The sequence below is a fragment of the Fonticula alba genome (assembly GCF_000388065.1).
Source record: "Fonticula alba strain ATCC 38817 unplaced genomic scaffold supercont2.1, whole genome shotgun sequence".
NCBI classification, from domain to species: domain Eukaryota; order Rotosphaerida; family Fonticulaceae; genus Fonticula; species Fonticula alba.
Window position 1 is genome coordinate 3,542,545 of NW_009242971.1, and position 14,727 is coordinate 3,557,271.

Genomic DNA, 14,727 nt, shown 5'->3' on the forward strand with positions numbered 1-14,727 from the left:
CCCCTCCCCAGCTTGGACTTGACGTGCCACCAAGCTCCCCCCCTCCTAACTCCCTCCTGCCCCATTCCCTCGTCCTTGTGCCCCCTTTGTCGGCCCCCGCCTCACCTCCTACCGATACCGGCTTTCGTCCCACTCTTCTCTCTCTCTCCCCCCCCCCCCCCCCCCCACATCCCTAGCATCCGCACCCTGTTCTCAGGTCAGCCATGGAGGACCTCCCCTCCGGCGCGAATGCTGCGGCTGCGGCCGCCTCACTACAGGCTGCCATCGAACACCTCGAGCAGGCCGAAGCCATGAGCCGGCATGAGGACTCCCTCTCCCCGAAGTCGGTCAACTATCACCGGCCGTCGGACGGCTATCAGATCGTCGCCCCGCCGCCCCTAATCACCGAGGCTCCCTATGACTTCAGCCTTTCGCATTGTGCGTGCTTTGCTCAGCACCCGGACCCCGGCCGTCCACGCTTATGCCTCCGTCTGGCGTCACACATCTCACACCTCCTTCCGTCACTTTCGTCCCCCCCCCCCCCTCTCCCTTCTCCTCCTCTCGGCCTTTCTCCCGTGCCTGCTGATAGTCACATACCGATCGATCATTCGTGTGCTTACTGAGGTCCCGGTGGCTCTGCTGACCATGCTCAGCACAGCCATCTCCTCGACCAAGTACCTGCTGTACCTGTTGGTTAATGTGTCCTACACCGCGATCATCACTTGTATTACCTTTACCTGGCATCTATTCGCCATCATCGGTGTCGCGTTTTGGGTATGTGACTTCCCCATCCACTTGCAGACATTGTGCCACTTCCGGCCATCCTTGGTCCTTTGCATCTTCTCCGGTAGAGCATTCATCCCCTTGCTGACCCCTCTCCTTCTCCGCCTCCGCTCCCGCCCCCTACCGCCGTCTCCTCCTCCTCCTCCTCATCCTCCTCTCCCCCTCTGTCCGCAGCGCTTCATCCAGTCTCTCCGCTCATTCTCTCGGACCGCGTACCATTTCTCCCGGTCGCCGATGGGTGTCATCTCGGTCATCCTTGTCCTGATGGTCGCCCTGTCCGCCAATTCCGGGCACCATATTCCCTCTGGGGCCGGCGGCGTTGCTGCCCTCTTCAGCGGTCCAGTGGGCATGGCCCTGACCGAGCCCCTTGTCGTGGTTCGGGACTCGGTGCAGACGGCCCTGGCTCAAGCGGCCGATCGCATCCCGATGGGCCAGTCCATTGCCGCGGTGAAAGTTCTCTCGGAGCAGGCACAGGCGTCCATTGGTCAGGTGTATACAGGTGTGACGGCCCTCCCGCAGTCCTTCCTGGCCTGGTTGCGGCAGCTGGTCGACTCGTCGGTGGCTCTGTTGCCGGCCGCATCGTCGCTGCCCTCGGTTTCCCTGCCCTCCTTGTCCCTCCCGGCGCTCCCCACGGCTGGGGACTTCCTGCCGACCGGGCTCTTTGCCGTGCGCAAGCCCCTGCCCAAGTCCGGCGCCGACGCCGACGCCGACGCCGACGCCGAGGACGTCCGGCCAACGCGCGACCCTCGCAGCACCTGGTCCCTTCGCCAGCTGCTTGATTGGCTGCGTGCTCTTCTAAACAGCATGGTCCCAGGGTTCCTGCGTCTTGATGCGGCCTCCGGCCCCGGCTCTCCCGGCGGTGCTGGTCCCTTCGTGCCAGTGCCGACTCCAGCCCGGCCGACGATCCCCTCGACCGTTGTCGCGCCCGTGGGTGACCTTGACGTCGGCCTGGCCGAGCAGCTGACCAATGAGCTGTTGGCCCTGAAGTCGGAGCTTGCGCGTGTGTCGCGCGAGTGCACCGCAGCCCGGGCCCATGCCTCCGAAGCACTCATTGTTTCAAAGAATGTGGCCGCCGCCGAGCAGCCGGTCGTCCCTGCGGCGCCAGTCATCGCCGAGGTGGATCCGGTGCAGCTGCAGGACTTTGTTCGCAGTGCCGATCTCGACAGCATCATCTCGGCGTCCGGATCTCGGCTGCTGGCCGACCTGCTTGCTGACAAGTATCTGCCGGACTTGCGTGCCGAGGTGGCTTCGCAGATCGAGGAGTACGTATTCGTCTTTGCCCGTTCTTCATCTCGGCTCTGTCTGGCCATCGGATTGCCCATCCCAAGAGTGCCTTCCCTCGTCCGCCCTTCACTCCCTCTCTCTCTCTCTCCCTCTGCTTCTCTAACAATTGACAAACACCAAACACCGGGAAACATCCACCCAGGCTCGCCCAGCGCTTCGATACCATTGCCCAAAAGGAGGCCAGCATCTTGGCCCAGCTGGAGGGCGTCCGCGACTCGGCCGACCGGGTGGCCATCCTCGAGGCCCTCTATGCTGGGGTGGAGGAGTCGCCCGCCCTGTCGCCCCTGTATGCTGGCCTGTCTAAGCTTGGCACCTCGGTGGATGACCTGGCCGGGCAGTTGTCTGATGAGGTGGACTTCATTCGCAAGGCCGTGCCGCGGGTTGAGCGGTCAGCCGCCGATGCGGAGGAGCATGCGCGCATGGCACGCGCTAGCCGAACCGACATCCCGGCCCTCGTAGGCCAGGCTCTCCTGGATGCTGATCTCCAGGGTCTGGTTGATCGCGCTATTGCGGCCAGCAAGCAGCAGCAGCAGCAGCAGCAGCAGCAGCAGCAGCCAGAGCCAGCTGCCGGCGGTGTGGACCCCAAGGAGGTGGTCCTGCTCGGCAAGGCCCTGCGGTCGATGAACGAGTCGCTGGAGAGCCACTCCGAGCGTCTGACTGATCTGTCCCTGCGCATCGACCTGATGGAGCAGAATGATCGCCAATTGGAGGGCAAGACCATCAAGATGGAGAATGACCTCCGCCAGGAGCTGGCCCAGCAGGCGGACAGCCTCTTCGACCAGGGACAGCAGCTGGCCGTGCTGGAGTCGGCTCATCGCGAGTCAAGTGTCATGTGCGTGTTTGGGGCGTTGGTCTCTTGCCCTTCCGATGGTCGTCCATCTACCATTTGCCCCTCGGGTGTTGGCTGACCTTTCGTCTTCCCCATTCCCGTGCTCATGTGTTTGCCCTTTTGTGCTTCGTACACTGTCTGCCCGTGTCCCCTCGTCTCGGTTCAGCATCCGGCAGATTGCCGAACGGCCGGCGGCGGCCAGCCCGGCGCAGACGCCACCCACCCTGACCGATGGTCATCTTTCCCCCCTGAAGGATTACATTGGTCAGGTGGACCACGCTCTTCAATCGGCCGGTGCCTCGATCTACTACCCGATGACCACGGCGCCGCGAATGCTGGCCCGCCCGACGGATGCCAGTGCCGACCGTCAGTCGCTCATCGGTCGTCTGTTTAGCAACCGCAAGAAGACCCGGCCCACCTTCCTCCCTAGCCCGGAGACTGTCCTCCGTGTGCGTGGCTCTTCCCATCTCGCCTGATCCCCCACCCGCACCTCGTTATTCGAAGCTAACAGCACTCTCTCTCTCTCTCTCTCTTTTCTTCACACACACACACACACACTCATGCGTTTCTCTCGTCCCCCCGTGTTTTCTGGCAGAGCTACTATGAGCGCGGATGGTGCTACGAGTTCGGCGCACAGGAGGGCGCCATCGGCATTCGCCTGCCGTACCCAATCATCGTGTCTGGCTTCACCATTGATCACATTGATCCGGCCATCGCTCCGAGCTCCGGCTCTGCTCCCAAGCGTGTCTCCCTTAATGTCCGTCCATGCACTGCCTCATGGCCCCTTGGCCTCCCCTCTCCCCCTCGCCCCTCCTCCCTCCCTTCCCTTTGCCTGTCTGGTTCCTGACCCACTCTGCTGCCCATGCCTCCACTTCGCAGGCTTACGACCCCCTGACCGAGTCCAGCGTTCAGGTCGCGCGAGGCATCTTCAAGGTTGGCGAGGGCCACTCCTCGATCCAGACCTTCGACGTTCTGCCCATGTTCCAGACGTCCACCATCGCGCACCAGATCTTTGTCCTGCGTGTCTTCGACAACCACTCGACTCCGGAGAAGCCCGAGTCGACCTGCCTCTACCGCGTGCGCATTCACGGCCAGCGTGTCTGAGGGCCCCGCACTCCGGCTCCCTCGTATCTTTCACATTCCTGTGCCCTCCTTTTCCGGAAAAGGGGGCTCAAACATTGAAAAAAAAAAAAAAGCAACTCCCAACAACGACAATAGCAGACTGTCCTCCTCCTTGACCTCTTCCTGCTCCCCTCCGAATGGGATTTGCCCTGGCAGGTTTATCTTCTTGCTTCGTGTTACTGCCACACACATGGTCACAAAACACGGAGGAGGCAAGTGGTCGGCCACCAAAATCAACAATAAACAAAGCTGCATCCCATCCAGACGCGCGCGTTTGAACACATCGCCCCTCCGGAGGGCGGGCATGGGCCTGTGCGTGCGCGCGCGCGCGCACACGCGCGTGCGTGCCCGTGCGCCTGGGGACACAATGATACTCTCAGGCCCAAGCAACAGGCCCCTCGAAATGGTGGATTAAGTTCCGATTAAGAAGCACTATCACAGCGCATAGCCGAGCGGAGCGTTGGCTGTACTGAATGAACAGATGTTGGTCCGAGAGTGATGGCCTACCGTGGGAATCGACCGGGGGTGTGAGTCGTTCTCGGGCGGGTTTCCGGCCCCCCGCCCCTCCCCGTCTGGTGGTCTTCTTCGCGCGTTCGGCTCCGTGCCCGGCTCCTCTCCGGCTTCCTTGTCATCACCGACACCATCACAAACACACATTTTCACGGTCACCTGCTAACCTGTCTCAAAAGTGCGTCCAAAGATGCACCCAGGCTTCCCGCCTGGGGGTCCATCCCCAAGTCCCCTCCCCCCTGCCCTGCCTTGTCCTGCCGCCTTTCCTTGCTTGTTCGCTCTCCCACTCCCTCTCTCTCTCTCTCTCTCTCTCGCCACCTGCCATTCCACCATGCTGCGGTCACTCTGGGGCGTGGCCGTGAAGGCCAGCCTCCCAGTTGCCATCGGGGCCTGGTGTGTTGTTGGCGCGCAACTTGCTCTCGACAGCTACAGCACCGCGCAGAAGAACCGTAAGGAGCTATCTCATCGCCAATCGACGTGCGTCCCGGGTGAGGGCCTTTTCCTTCTTTGATTGGGCTTTCACCTCGCGGCTGTGGTTCCCTGACCGTCTTCCGCTCCCAGTCTTGATGCCGCGCTCAAATTGAGCCATTCCATTTGGCTTCAGACTGCCAAGAACCTGTGTCAACTGGTGACACGCACGGTGTCCGTGGACACACGCAAGGTTTGTTTTGCCACCCACTCGCCTGCTAGAGGGCGCCCTGATGTGCCAAGGTGGGACCTCCGACTGACTCGCTTCCCCGTGTATAGGCTCTCTCGGAGATCGCCGCCAAGCGCGAGCAACATGCCATCGACCGAGAGGAGGTTCTCAATCAGATGCTTGCCATTCTCACCTCCTGTGCGTAGTCTCTTCGAAATCTCCTTCCCCCCCCCCCTCACCAAGGCCCGCCCCTAACCACAGGGCATTTGTGGATCGTGCACCTGGCCTTCCCTCCCCCCTATTCACCTTTCCCCTCGCCCTCCCCTGCATTGAACCTGCTCGCGTGCGGCAACTTGCAGGCGTGGAAAGCATTGCCTTGTCGGTGTTGCTTTTTTCCATGATCAGCGCCCGGTCACGGTTGGTTTTGTCACTGGTGTCGCGCGAGCGCTACCTCCGAGCCATTGCCCCGTCAGAGTCCGGCCGCTGTGCCACCGGGTCCGATGATGCGCCTGCCTCCGGGTCCAGTCTGCCGGCCGAGGAGTCGGACGAGCCGCTGACGCAGTCGCTTCTGCGCATGGCCATGTCCAGCACCACGAGCCCGGAATCGGCCGAGTGGCGCCAGCTGGCTGCCATGGTGTCGCGTCAGGTCCGAGTGGCCGGGGCCCAGGCCATTCCACTTCCAACTCCGGAGGCTGCCGGCTTGCAGGGCTCGGACCCGGTCGGGGCCCCGCAGCCGCCAGCGCTCTCGCTATCCATCGAGAGCCTGACCCAAAGGGTGACCCCGCTGCAGCTGGCACACTGGCTGCAGGCAATTTGCACCCAGGCGGTCAGTCGGGTGTTGGAGTCCTTCCGGTTGGCGAGCACCGGGCCTTCTGACTCCGGGTCACCCTTTGAAGGGTGCGATATGCGCATGCGGCTGGCTGACGAATTCGCCGATCTCCTGGAATCGCCCATCTTCCAGCATGCCATTGAGGCTTCGGTGGCGGCCATGATCCCGGCCATTCTGCCCGCCCTGCAGCAAGACACCACGGTGGTCGAGGAGTGGCGTGGGGCCAGCGGCAGCGGGTCCTCGGGCTCGTCATCCGGGTCTTCATCGCTTGGGCTGGTGTCTCCCGGCACAGGGCCGGCAGCCGCCACCAAGGGCAACCCGCTGAGCATTTGGCTGCACAACATTTCCCTGGTGCCGTCCCTGCTGGCTGGGGCCTTCTTCCAGGAGTCGTCGACCGGGGTGTCCGCAGCGTCGACGGCCACCGAGCCGCTCGTGGACGCCGCCTTCGCCACAACCTGGCTCAGTCGACAGATGGACTAGTCGTGCTGCCAGCCTCCTTCGGGGGGTCGGAAAATACAAGCAACACCATTTCTCCTGGCCCCCTCTTTCCCTTTTCCTCTCTCCCCTTTGGTGTGTATCTACCCTCCCTCCTCTCTGCCGACCACCCTTCGGCCAGTCTGATTTAGGAGCCTCTTCTCCTGGAAAAAAGGGGCGAGGGGGGGTCTATTTCCGTGTCTGCCTCGCCCTCGCCCCTGCATTCGGCTTTGATTGGCTGCCCAGGTGGGCCTTGTCAACCCCCTGTCGAATTCCGTGCCCGGATACGTGTCCCACGCAGACTCGCGGCGGGGCATTCATTCGTAGTACATTGGGCTGAGGTGCGCCGGAAAAGCAGCAGCAAGTGGCACAAAGGGCAGGCGTGGGAAAATACACGCGCGAAAGTCCTGGCAAAACTACCGCCAGGCCGGCGGCCGCCCGTTTGCCTCGCTCAGAACATAGTGCCACCTACGCGTGGTACCATGTGTCCGTCTGCCTGTCGGCCTGGCCCTCGCCCCTCCTTCACTCTGCTAGGTCTCTCTCGTGGCCGCTCATTCGCTCGCCTGTCGGTGAAGGCTCCTGCCCTTGAGCCTCTCGTGGCCCTACAGCTCCGAGCGATGGTTCATAATCAAGGGGTTGTCCTCATCGTACTCCTGGATGCTGTCCCGCCGAGAGAGGGACCCTGGGGAATTGGGAGACCCCACGCCCCCAGGGCGTGGGCTTAGCCCGACGGTGGAGCTCCGCCGCCGACTCCACATGTACTGCGACGTGGGGGACAGGCTGGCCCCGGCGCCGGTGACCGACAGCCGGCGCTGGTTGGCCGCCGATGCCGCGGCGGCCGCCGACTCCTGGGCCTCCTCGCGTGCGCGAATCCAGCTGACCAGCAGGGTGCCGGCGGCCACGAGAGCCGCCCCGACGATGTCCGTCCACTGGAGAATGTACCCCAAGACCAGGGCCGACAGGGCGGCCGAGGCCACCGGCTGGATGGGCCAGAAGGCGGTCACCCCGGCGGCCGAAACGCCCCCCTTGCCCGAGGCCCAGGATACAATGCCAAATCCCAGGGCCGAGCATCCGACCGCCCCATAGAGGATGGCATACCAGGCCTCGGTGGGAATGGCCCAACGGACCGAGGTGCAATAGTCCCCAAGTCCGGGCGGGCAGCCAAGCAGCGCAATGCACATGAGCAGCGTGGCGAAGCCGTACGCCCAGGCGGTGGTGATGATCGGCGCCGGGCCGGCATCGATGTCCTCGCGCAGGGCCTGGCAAAGGCCCGGCTCAACGACATTCAGCAGGAAGCAACTGCAAGTGGTCCGACCGGCGGCCTGGTGCCCGCCGTGTCCATGGTGGTACGGCGAGTGCCGGGCAAAGCCGAAAGACCCGGCCGGGGAGTAGTTCGGGGGCAGGGCCGGCGAGAGGCCGGTCCCTGTGCGCCCGGTGCCGGTGCCGGTGCCGGTGCCAGTGCCGCCGGGAGCATTGATGCTCACGGCAAGCCCATTGAGGCCCGAGGGACTGGCCGCCGGGTGGTAGGCCGATGTCGCCGGCGGTGGGGGGATGCCCACCACGGCATCCAGGTCCAAGTAGCTGGCCGGGGCCGAGCCGGACACCTGGATGTGCATGCGCGGGCTGCCGATCGCCACCGGGGACCCGGGCGCCGGGGCCTGATCGGACCCGGGCGCCGGGGCACCTGGCAGCTCGATGCCCACCGGGCGAATGGTGATCGACGTGCCGACGGCATTGAGGTCGATGATCGAATGGCGCCGAGCGCCGGAGGGATACCGGCTGCCAGGTGCCCCGGCCGCTGGACCGGCCGCGGTCAGGGCCATTTCCTCCTCCACCCGCCGGGTCACTTGGGCCCGGCGCATCGGGCGACTCTTCATGAAGCCGGCCAGGTACAATGCATACAGGGACATGGCCGTGGTGTTGACCAGCAGGAAGATGCTCCCGAGCACCAGATCGTAGGTGGTCTCGGTGAAGGGCCGCATCGGGGCCGGGTCGAGTTCGCGATCCAGGCTGGCGACCGAGACCAGGCCGGACCGGGCCAAGTGCGAACGCAGGGTGCGCGCCGCCGAGTCAGGCCGGGCCGACATGCCGCGCAGCCACTCGAGCGTTTGCTCGGTGGCATTGCGAATGATGCGGCCAATGGGCCCGGAGCCGGAGTCCGGCCCATCGAAGCCTCCATCACCGCCGGGCGTCCCGTCGGCCGAGCTACCCCCACCGAGGCTGCTTTCCTCCCAGGAGGGGAAATCCTCGGTCGGGAAGTCGATGTCCCCCTCGCCGGGGATGGTGTCGCCCGAGTCCGGGATGATGAGCGGCCCGAGGGCCACCAGCAGGGCCCCGGCCGCGGCGCACGCGGTGCCGGCAAAGCGCAAGGCCCAGCCCATCCACGAGCGGGCTCGCTCGGCGCCAATGCTACAGGCGATGGCCATGGTGATGACCGGCACCGCTGGCTGAAGGGCGGCCACATGCACGGCCGACACCCGGGCCAGGGCCAAGGCATAGCACAGTTGGTTGAGCACCAGGCAGCCGCCCAGCAGGAGCAGGCCGAAGATGCTCTCCCGGTCGGGGAGTGGCCACTGGGTGGGGATGCCGGCCGGGGGCTGGCGCCGAATGGCCGAAGCCCCGGGGCTGGCCCGGCCGCTGGACTTGGGCATGGCCGGCGAGTAGCCCCCCCGGGCCGGGGGGCCCGGGCTGCCGGGCGAGCTGCCGCCCGAGGCGCCGGACGTCTGACTGAGCATCTCGCAAACGCCGCTGCACTTGAAGAGCCGGTGGTCCAGCATGTCCAGGTCGTGGTCAACCGAGGGCAGGTGCATTCGACCGGGGCCCGGGCCATCGGTCGAGCTTCCGGCCGCGCCGCCATTGATGCTGGCCCCATTGTGGGCACCGGGGGCGTGGCTGTTGGAATGGCTGCCCCGCAGGCCGCCGTACGATCGGATGTCAGCCTCGTTGACCGGGATCGACAGGTCCAAGACCGGCTGATCTGGAGCCCAGGCCCGCTGGACCAGCTCCACGGCCCGACGCCAGCGCTGGTGCCGGGGACGGGACTCCATCAGCCACCCGGCAAGCAGGAGCAGGGGCACCGCGAAGAAGTCCCGCAGGACGGCCATCACCACGGCATCGGTGTCCTTCTCCAGGGCCACCTTCGCAATGACGGAGTAGCCCCCGAAGACGCACTGCACGTGGGGCCACCGTCGATGCGTCGGCGCCGGGACCCAGGTCGGAGGATGGTGTGAGCAAGGGGCGATGCGTCGGGGCTTGGGGCCAGGCGCGCGCGTACCATGGTGGCTACCAGGACCGGGAAAACAACCCACTTTTGCCAGCCGGCCTTGTTGGCTGCCCCGGGCGGGGGCGGCTCAGGCACGCTGGGCAGGCTGAGGCTGCTGCTGTGTTGCGACATGGCTGCGCGTGTGGCAGGGCCGCTTTGCGAGGGAAGGTGCCACAGAGACGCGTGGGAGGGAAGTGCAAGGCCAAAGGCCGAACAGGCTGTTCCTGGAAATGCAGGCAAGCCGGGCTGTTTGCAGGCAAAGACCAAGCTCCGGGCGGTGGGGCTACGAGAGCCTGGTGAGAACAGGCGTTTGGAAGGTGGTTGTGAGAGGAACCAAGTGGCGTGGAGGGGAAGTATGTGCGGAGGAGAGGGGGGAGGGGGGAGGGGGGAATTGAAAGTGGATCAAAAAGGGAAGACCAAAAGGGGGAGAAGGGACAAAAAAAAAAAAATTTACAAAACGACACCCCAAAAGCCCCACCAACCACCCCACACAGACAAGGGGACCCCCCCCCCCCCCGCTCTTCGCGCGATCCCGGCTCGCTGCGATCTCTGGCGGGAAATGCCATGCGCTCTCGGAAAGGGCGCTCGGGTGAGAGGTGAGGAATTAATGTTCCAGTCAGGATCGATCTGACGCCATGCAGCCGGGGGCTCGAGAAAGGGGGGCAGCTGAGGGAGAACGACGGATGCCCAAGAGCCACCCACTCAGACGGTGGGTCATTAATTCCGGCCCCTTGGAGACGCGGTCCGATGCCGATGCCGGTACAAACCTGAGAGGAGGCGGAGCCGAGCCTTCGGGCATGGACTCAAAAAGGCCCCCCAAGAATGTCCCACCGAGGGGGAATGCATGCTCCAGGGGCCGAGTTGATCAGGCACTCTCGGTGCCCCCGGCCACCGAAGGCGCGACCTCCGCTTCGCCCCTCGCCCCCCTCGCCCCCCTCGCCCCCTCGCCCCCCGCGTCCCCGCGCCCAGGTCTGCTGTTCGCCTGTCTCCAGGACCGGCGTGCCTTCGTGCGCCTTCAACCACCAGGGCGGGTATGCCTGCCTTCGTGCCCCAAGCATGCGTACAGGGTCCTTCGTGTTGGTGACCGGGAACATACAGGCCCACCGGCCCTGGACACCCCGGATGGAATCCGCCAGGCGCCTCGGTCGATGCGGGAATCCGCCGACCCCTTCAGGGAACCAAGACACTGGGCACCTGCCTCAATGGGACGTGGCCTTGGTAGCGGGGACCCTCGTAGCCAGGCAGAATTGCCTGAGGCACGAGCAGGCAGGTAGTGGGTGGCGCCCCGAGGTGCAAAGAGCCAGAGCCACTCACGGGTGGCGATCCAGGGCCTGTGGCCCATGCTTCGGGGAGCCTTCTCCCGAAGAGTCGGAAAGGAACCACCTGTCCGGTCGGCGGTGGCATGCCGTGCCCCTCGGCACCCACCCTCGCTCCCTGGACGCCTTCGGTCGCACTCGGTCGCACTCGGCCGCACTCGGCCGCATTCGGCCCTGCTGGCGGTGCGGCCCGCCAAGTGGTCGGTCGGTCGGTCGGAATGGGATCCAGTGCAATTGTGGGTTGATAACTCCTGGATGGAGGGGCACAGATGGTCCACAATTTGTTTGCCCGTCGTACACCCTGTGGGCTCCTCGCAGGCGGGCGGGCATACTGGCAGGCCTGTCTTTGGGATGGGATAGGGGGGTCGATCTGGTGGAGCCCATAGGAATACTATTATGGAGTGGCGCTCCGGCGGCAGTTGGCCCAGTGTCGCTGAAGCAGGCCAGCCGCCAGCCAAATGAATCGGCCCCGCTGGCCTAATCAGGGGGCGCAGGGTCCCCCTGCTGAGCCGGAAACAAGGGGGTGGGGACGCTCCAGGAGTTGCTGACGCCTGTTGCACAAGAAAATGCGCACAAACTACGGGGACAGAGAATTTCCCGCTGTAGCAGGGTTCTCGCGGATCCAGCCTTACGTTAAAGGTGTGGAGCTTTGGCGGAAGCCATGCCGGGGATCTTGCCACAGGCTGGGGGTCACTCCCGGCTAAAAGGAGGACGCACCGAACAGGGGGGGGGGGGGGGGGGGACAGTGTTACTTGGGAAGGGAGAGCGGTAACAGGACCGGAGGGCGAGTTAGCGGGCGGGCAGACAAAGCAACTCGTGCAACAAAAGGAGTTCGAGAGACGGCCTTAGAACAGATATGTTCACGGGCTGGGCGGAGTCTTCAAAGGGGATGCTTTCTCATCCTCTCCGATAAACACAATCGTCGGCCTCCACAGTGTTCACTCTCAGGAGGCTTTCCCCATGGGAGTCCCCCGTTTCGACCTTGGGTAGGTCGCGGGGTGGGCCGGAGAACCCCGCGTACACGAGTGTGTGCCCTCCCTTCCCTTGGGTCCCCGCCAGCGGCCCTGCACTCAGCGGCCTCTCGTCCGTTGTCCGGTGCGCATTCCTTCTACAATGACATTCATTTCTAATATTATGTCACGGGACCGGAGATTGTGACCTGCGGTCCAACCAGTGATTCCGGTCGTGGGGGTTTGGGGGACGCTGCCTGAGCAGGCGCCCGCGCCGGAGGGGCCGGTCGGGGGGCACCTGGCTCGGATGTTCCCGCCGTGTGTCTGGGAAGGCTCCCTGCCTCGGTGGGGAGACCCCTTTTCCTGGTGGCAACAACGGCATCAGGCCATCGGTGCATCTGGGCTGGTGGGGCGGCGGTTTCTCCTGGCCTTCGGGCGTCTGGGCTGGCGAAAGGGGGGGGGGGGGACGGACAAGGTGGCCATCCCCCCACCCCGGAGGAGCCCAAATTCGTCGGGGACGGCAACAGCCTCCCTGGGAGAAGTACCCTCCCCCCGAGGGGGACACCCCGGCCGTGGCAAACCACCAACCAGCAGGGCCGGAGAGCATGGGGTTGTGGCTGTGCATGCCAGGAGGGGGGGAGAGGCGTAGTGGCGCGATCGCTTGAGGCACGGTGTGGCGTGATGCCGGCAAGTGCCTTGTCCCCGAGTCTATGTGTGTGAACTCCCTCGGGGGCTTTCCGCGCCACATAGGGATCGGGCCAGCTAAGACGCAGTGCGCAGCGTGTGCAAGGGGGCCGGGAGGCCGGCGGTCGCCCCTTCCACGCGGGTGATCGCAAGCTTGGCCACACACTCGTCAAGGAGACGGGGGGGGGGGGGGGGGGGGGGGAGGGGGGGACGGGGGACGATGTCAGCGCCGAGAGGGGGAATCCCCCCCCGCAGGGAGGAGGGCATGGTCGGGACAGGGCCAGCAGGCGCACCTCTGCACGATCTGCCGGATGCGGCTGGAAACCATGGCGGCGCTTGGCCTGTATGCCACGCGGGGCCGGGGGGGGGGGGGGGGGGGGGCAAAGAGGACAGAGAACTATTTGAGCCCCAAGCGGGCACCTTGGGTGTCCACCCTCCACATCCACACGGCCCTTCCCCTCCCCTCCTCCGACTTGGCTGTCCCTCCCCCCCCCCCTCCTTGCCGCACCATGTCCGACTCCGTCGCCCAGAAGTTCGCGGACTTCTTCCCCACCCTGTCCAATGACATTCTGGCTCACCTGAAGACCATCAGTGCGTTGCTGCCTCCTCCCTGTTGCCGCACACCCGCACGCGCCAGTGCCCGCACACCAGACTGCGCACATGTCTGCAATCGGCCCTGACCTCTGTTCCATCCTGCTCCTGCTCCTCCTCCTCCGCGCGTGTGCGCGCGTGCCTCCAGACATCCCCGTTGATGCCTTCAACTGGCTCGACCGCATGATGAACTACAATGTTCCCGGTGGCAAGATGAACCGTGGTCTGTCGGTTCACGACACCTACGCCGCCCTGGTCGGCCGCCCCCTGACCGAGGACGAGGTGACCAAGGCCTTCGTCCTTGGCTGGACCGTCGAGTGGCTGCAGGCCTTCTTCCTGGTCGCTGATGATATCATGGACCGCTCCATCACCCGCCGTGGTCAGCCCTGCTGGTACAAGGTGCGCAAGAATGTCTCCGCCCCCTCCCCAGGCCACTTCCTCTCTCTCGCTCTCGCTCTCTCGATGCCATCTGCTCCCTTTTTCTCCCTACCCCGAGCCCCTGCCGATGCCTGCTCTAACGGCAGCGACCGAAAAAACAACACACCATCCCGCAGAACCCCGAGGTCGGCAACTTCGCCATCAATGACTCCTTCGCCCTGGAGTCGGCCATCTACATCCTGCTGAAGAAGTACTTCCGCACCGAGGCCTACTATGTCGACCTGCTTGAGCTCATGCTGGAGGTCACCTCTCAGACTGTCTTTGGCCAGCTGGTCGACCTGATCACTGCCCCGGAGGACAACCACAACATCGAGCTCTTCTCCATGGAGCGCTACCAGTGGATCATCCAGTACAAGACCGCCTACTACTCCTTCTACCTGCCGGTGGCCTTTGCCATGCTCATGAACGGCATGTCTCCCGGTATGTCTCCGCCTCTTGGGCCATCCTCTCTGTCTCGCGCACACGCATACACACACAATTCGATCGTGTATGTATGTGTGTGTGTGTGAGAGAGAGAGAGAGAGAGAGAGAGCATTACTTGTATCTGGTGAGTTCGTTGCCCTGACACCTTAGTCCGCCCGCTCCACCAGACAACCCCGCCTTCAAGATCGCCGAGAAGATCCTGCTCGAGATGGGCCAGTACTTCCAGGCCACCGATGACTATCTCGACTGCTACGCCGACCCCGAGGTCCTTGGCAAGATCGGTACCGACATCCAGGACAACAAGTGGTACATACCAGATGGACAGCCCACCGCCCTGCCTCTCCCCCTCCACATACACATACATACACACACGCACACCCATCCCAAGGTGTCTCCTGCTGCTCCACCAGCAAACTTGCCCCGTACTTACATGCTACGCCTGCCCCGTTCCAGCTCTTGGCTCGCCAACCGTGCCCTCCAGCTCTTCACTCCCGAGCAGAAGGAGCGCTTCGCCGCCGACTACGGCAAGAACGACCCCGAGGCTATTGCCCGCGTCAAGGGTCCGTCCCGTCATTATTTTGCCCTTCTCTGCTGAACCTGCTTTTGCTCCCCCCCC

General features: G+C 64.5%; 4 protein-coding genes across 4 annotated transcripts in view; 3 read left to right on the forward strand and 1 right to left on the reverse strand.

The window, feature by feature from the left end:
* The first annotated feature begins 164 nt into the window (after positions 1-164).
* H696_00763 (hypothetical protein) lies at positions 165-4,256 on the forward strand. Its single transcript, XM_009494647.1, has 7 exons — positions 165-417; positions 569-753; positions 937-2,024; positions 2,189-2,878; positions 3,042-3,324; positions 3,471-3,632; positions 3,755-4,256. The coding sequence occupies exons 1-7, from the start codon at positions 204-206 to the stop codon at positions 3,977-3,979; spliced, it is 2,847 nt and encodes a 948-aa protein (XP_009492922.1). The 5' UTR covers positions 165-203; the 3' UTR covers positions 3,980-4,256.
* A 566-nt stretch (positions 4,257-4,822) lies between these two features.
* On the forward strand, positions 4,823-6,501 carry H696_00764 (hypothetical protein). The gene is made up of 4 exons (XM_009494648.1): positions 4,823-4,984; positions 5,069-5,168; positions 5,255-5,342; positions 5,504-6,501. The coding sequence occupies exons 1-4, from the start codon at positions 4,839-4,841 to the stop codon at positions 6,451-6,453; spliced, it is 1,284 nt and encodes a 427-aa protein (XP_009492923.1). The 5' UTR covers positions 4,823-4,838; the 3' UTR covers positions 6,454-6,501.
* A 258-nt stretch (positions 6,502-6,759) lies between these two features.
* On the reverse strand, positions 6,760-9,841 carry H696_00765 (hypothetical protein; the record flags this gene model as incomplete). The annotated part of the gene is made up of 2 exons (XM_009494649.1): positions 6,760-9,617; positions 9,722-9,841. 2 exons carry the CDS (start codon positions 9,839-9,841, stop codon positions 7,050-7,052), a joined length of 2,688 nt encoding a protein of 895 aa, XP_009492924.1. The 3' UTR covers positions 6,760-7,049.
* A 3,265-nt stretch (positions 9,842-13,106) lies between these two features.
* The window catches only part of H696_00766 (isoprenoid biosynthesis-like protein), a 2,246-nt gene continuing 625 nt past the window's right edge, over positions 13,107-14,727 (forward strand). The window contains exons 1-5 of the mRNA XM_009494650.1: positions 13,107-13,250; positions 13,399-13,649; positions 13,805-14,108; positions 14,279-14,417; positions 14,565-14,671. Of these exons, the coding sequence (XP_009492925.1) occupies positions 13,169-13,250; positions 13,399-13,649; positions 13,805-14,108; positions 14,279-14,417; positions 14,565-14,671 (883 nt within the window). The 5' untranslated portion in view covers positions 13,107-13,168. The remainder of the gene's footprint in view (positions 13,251-13,398; positions 13,650-13,804; positions 14,109-14,278; positions 14,418-14,564; positions 14,672-14,727) is intronic.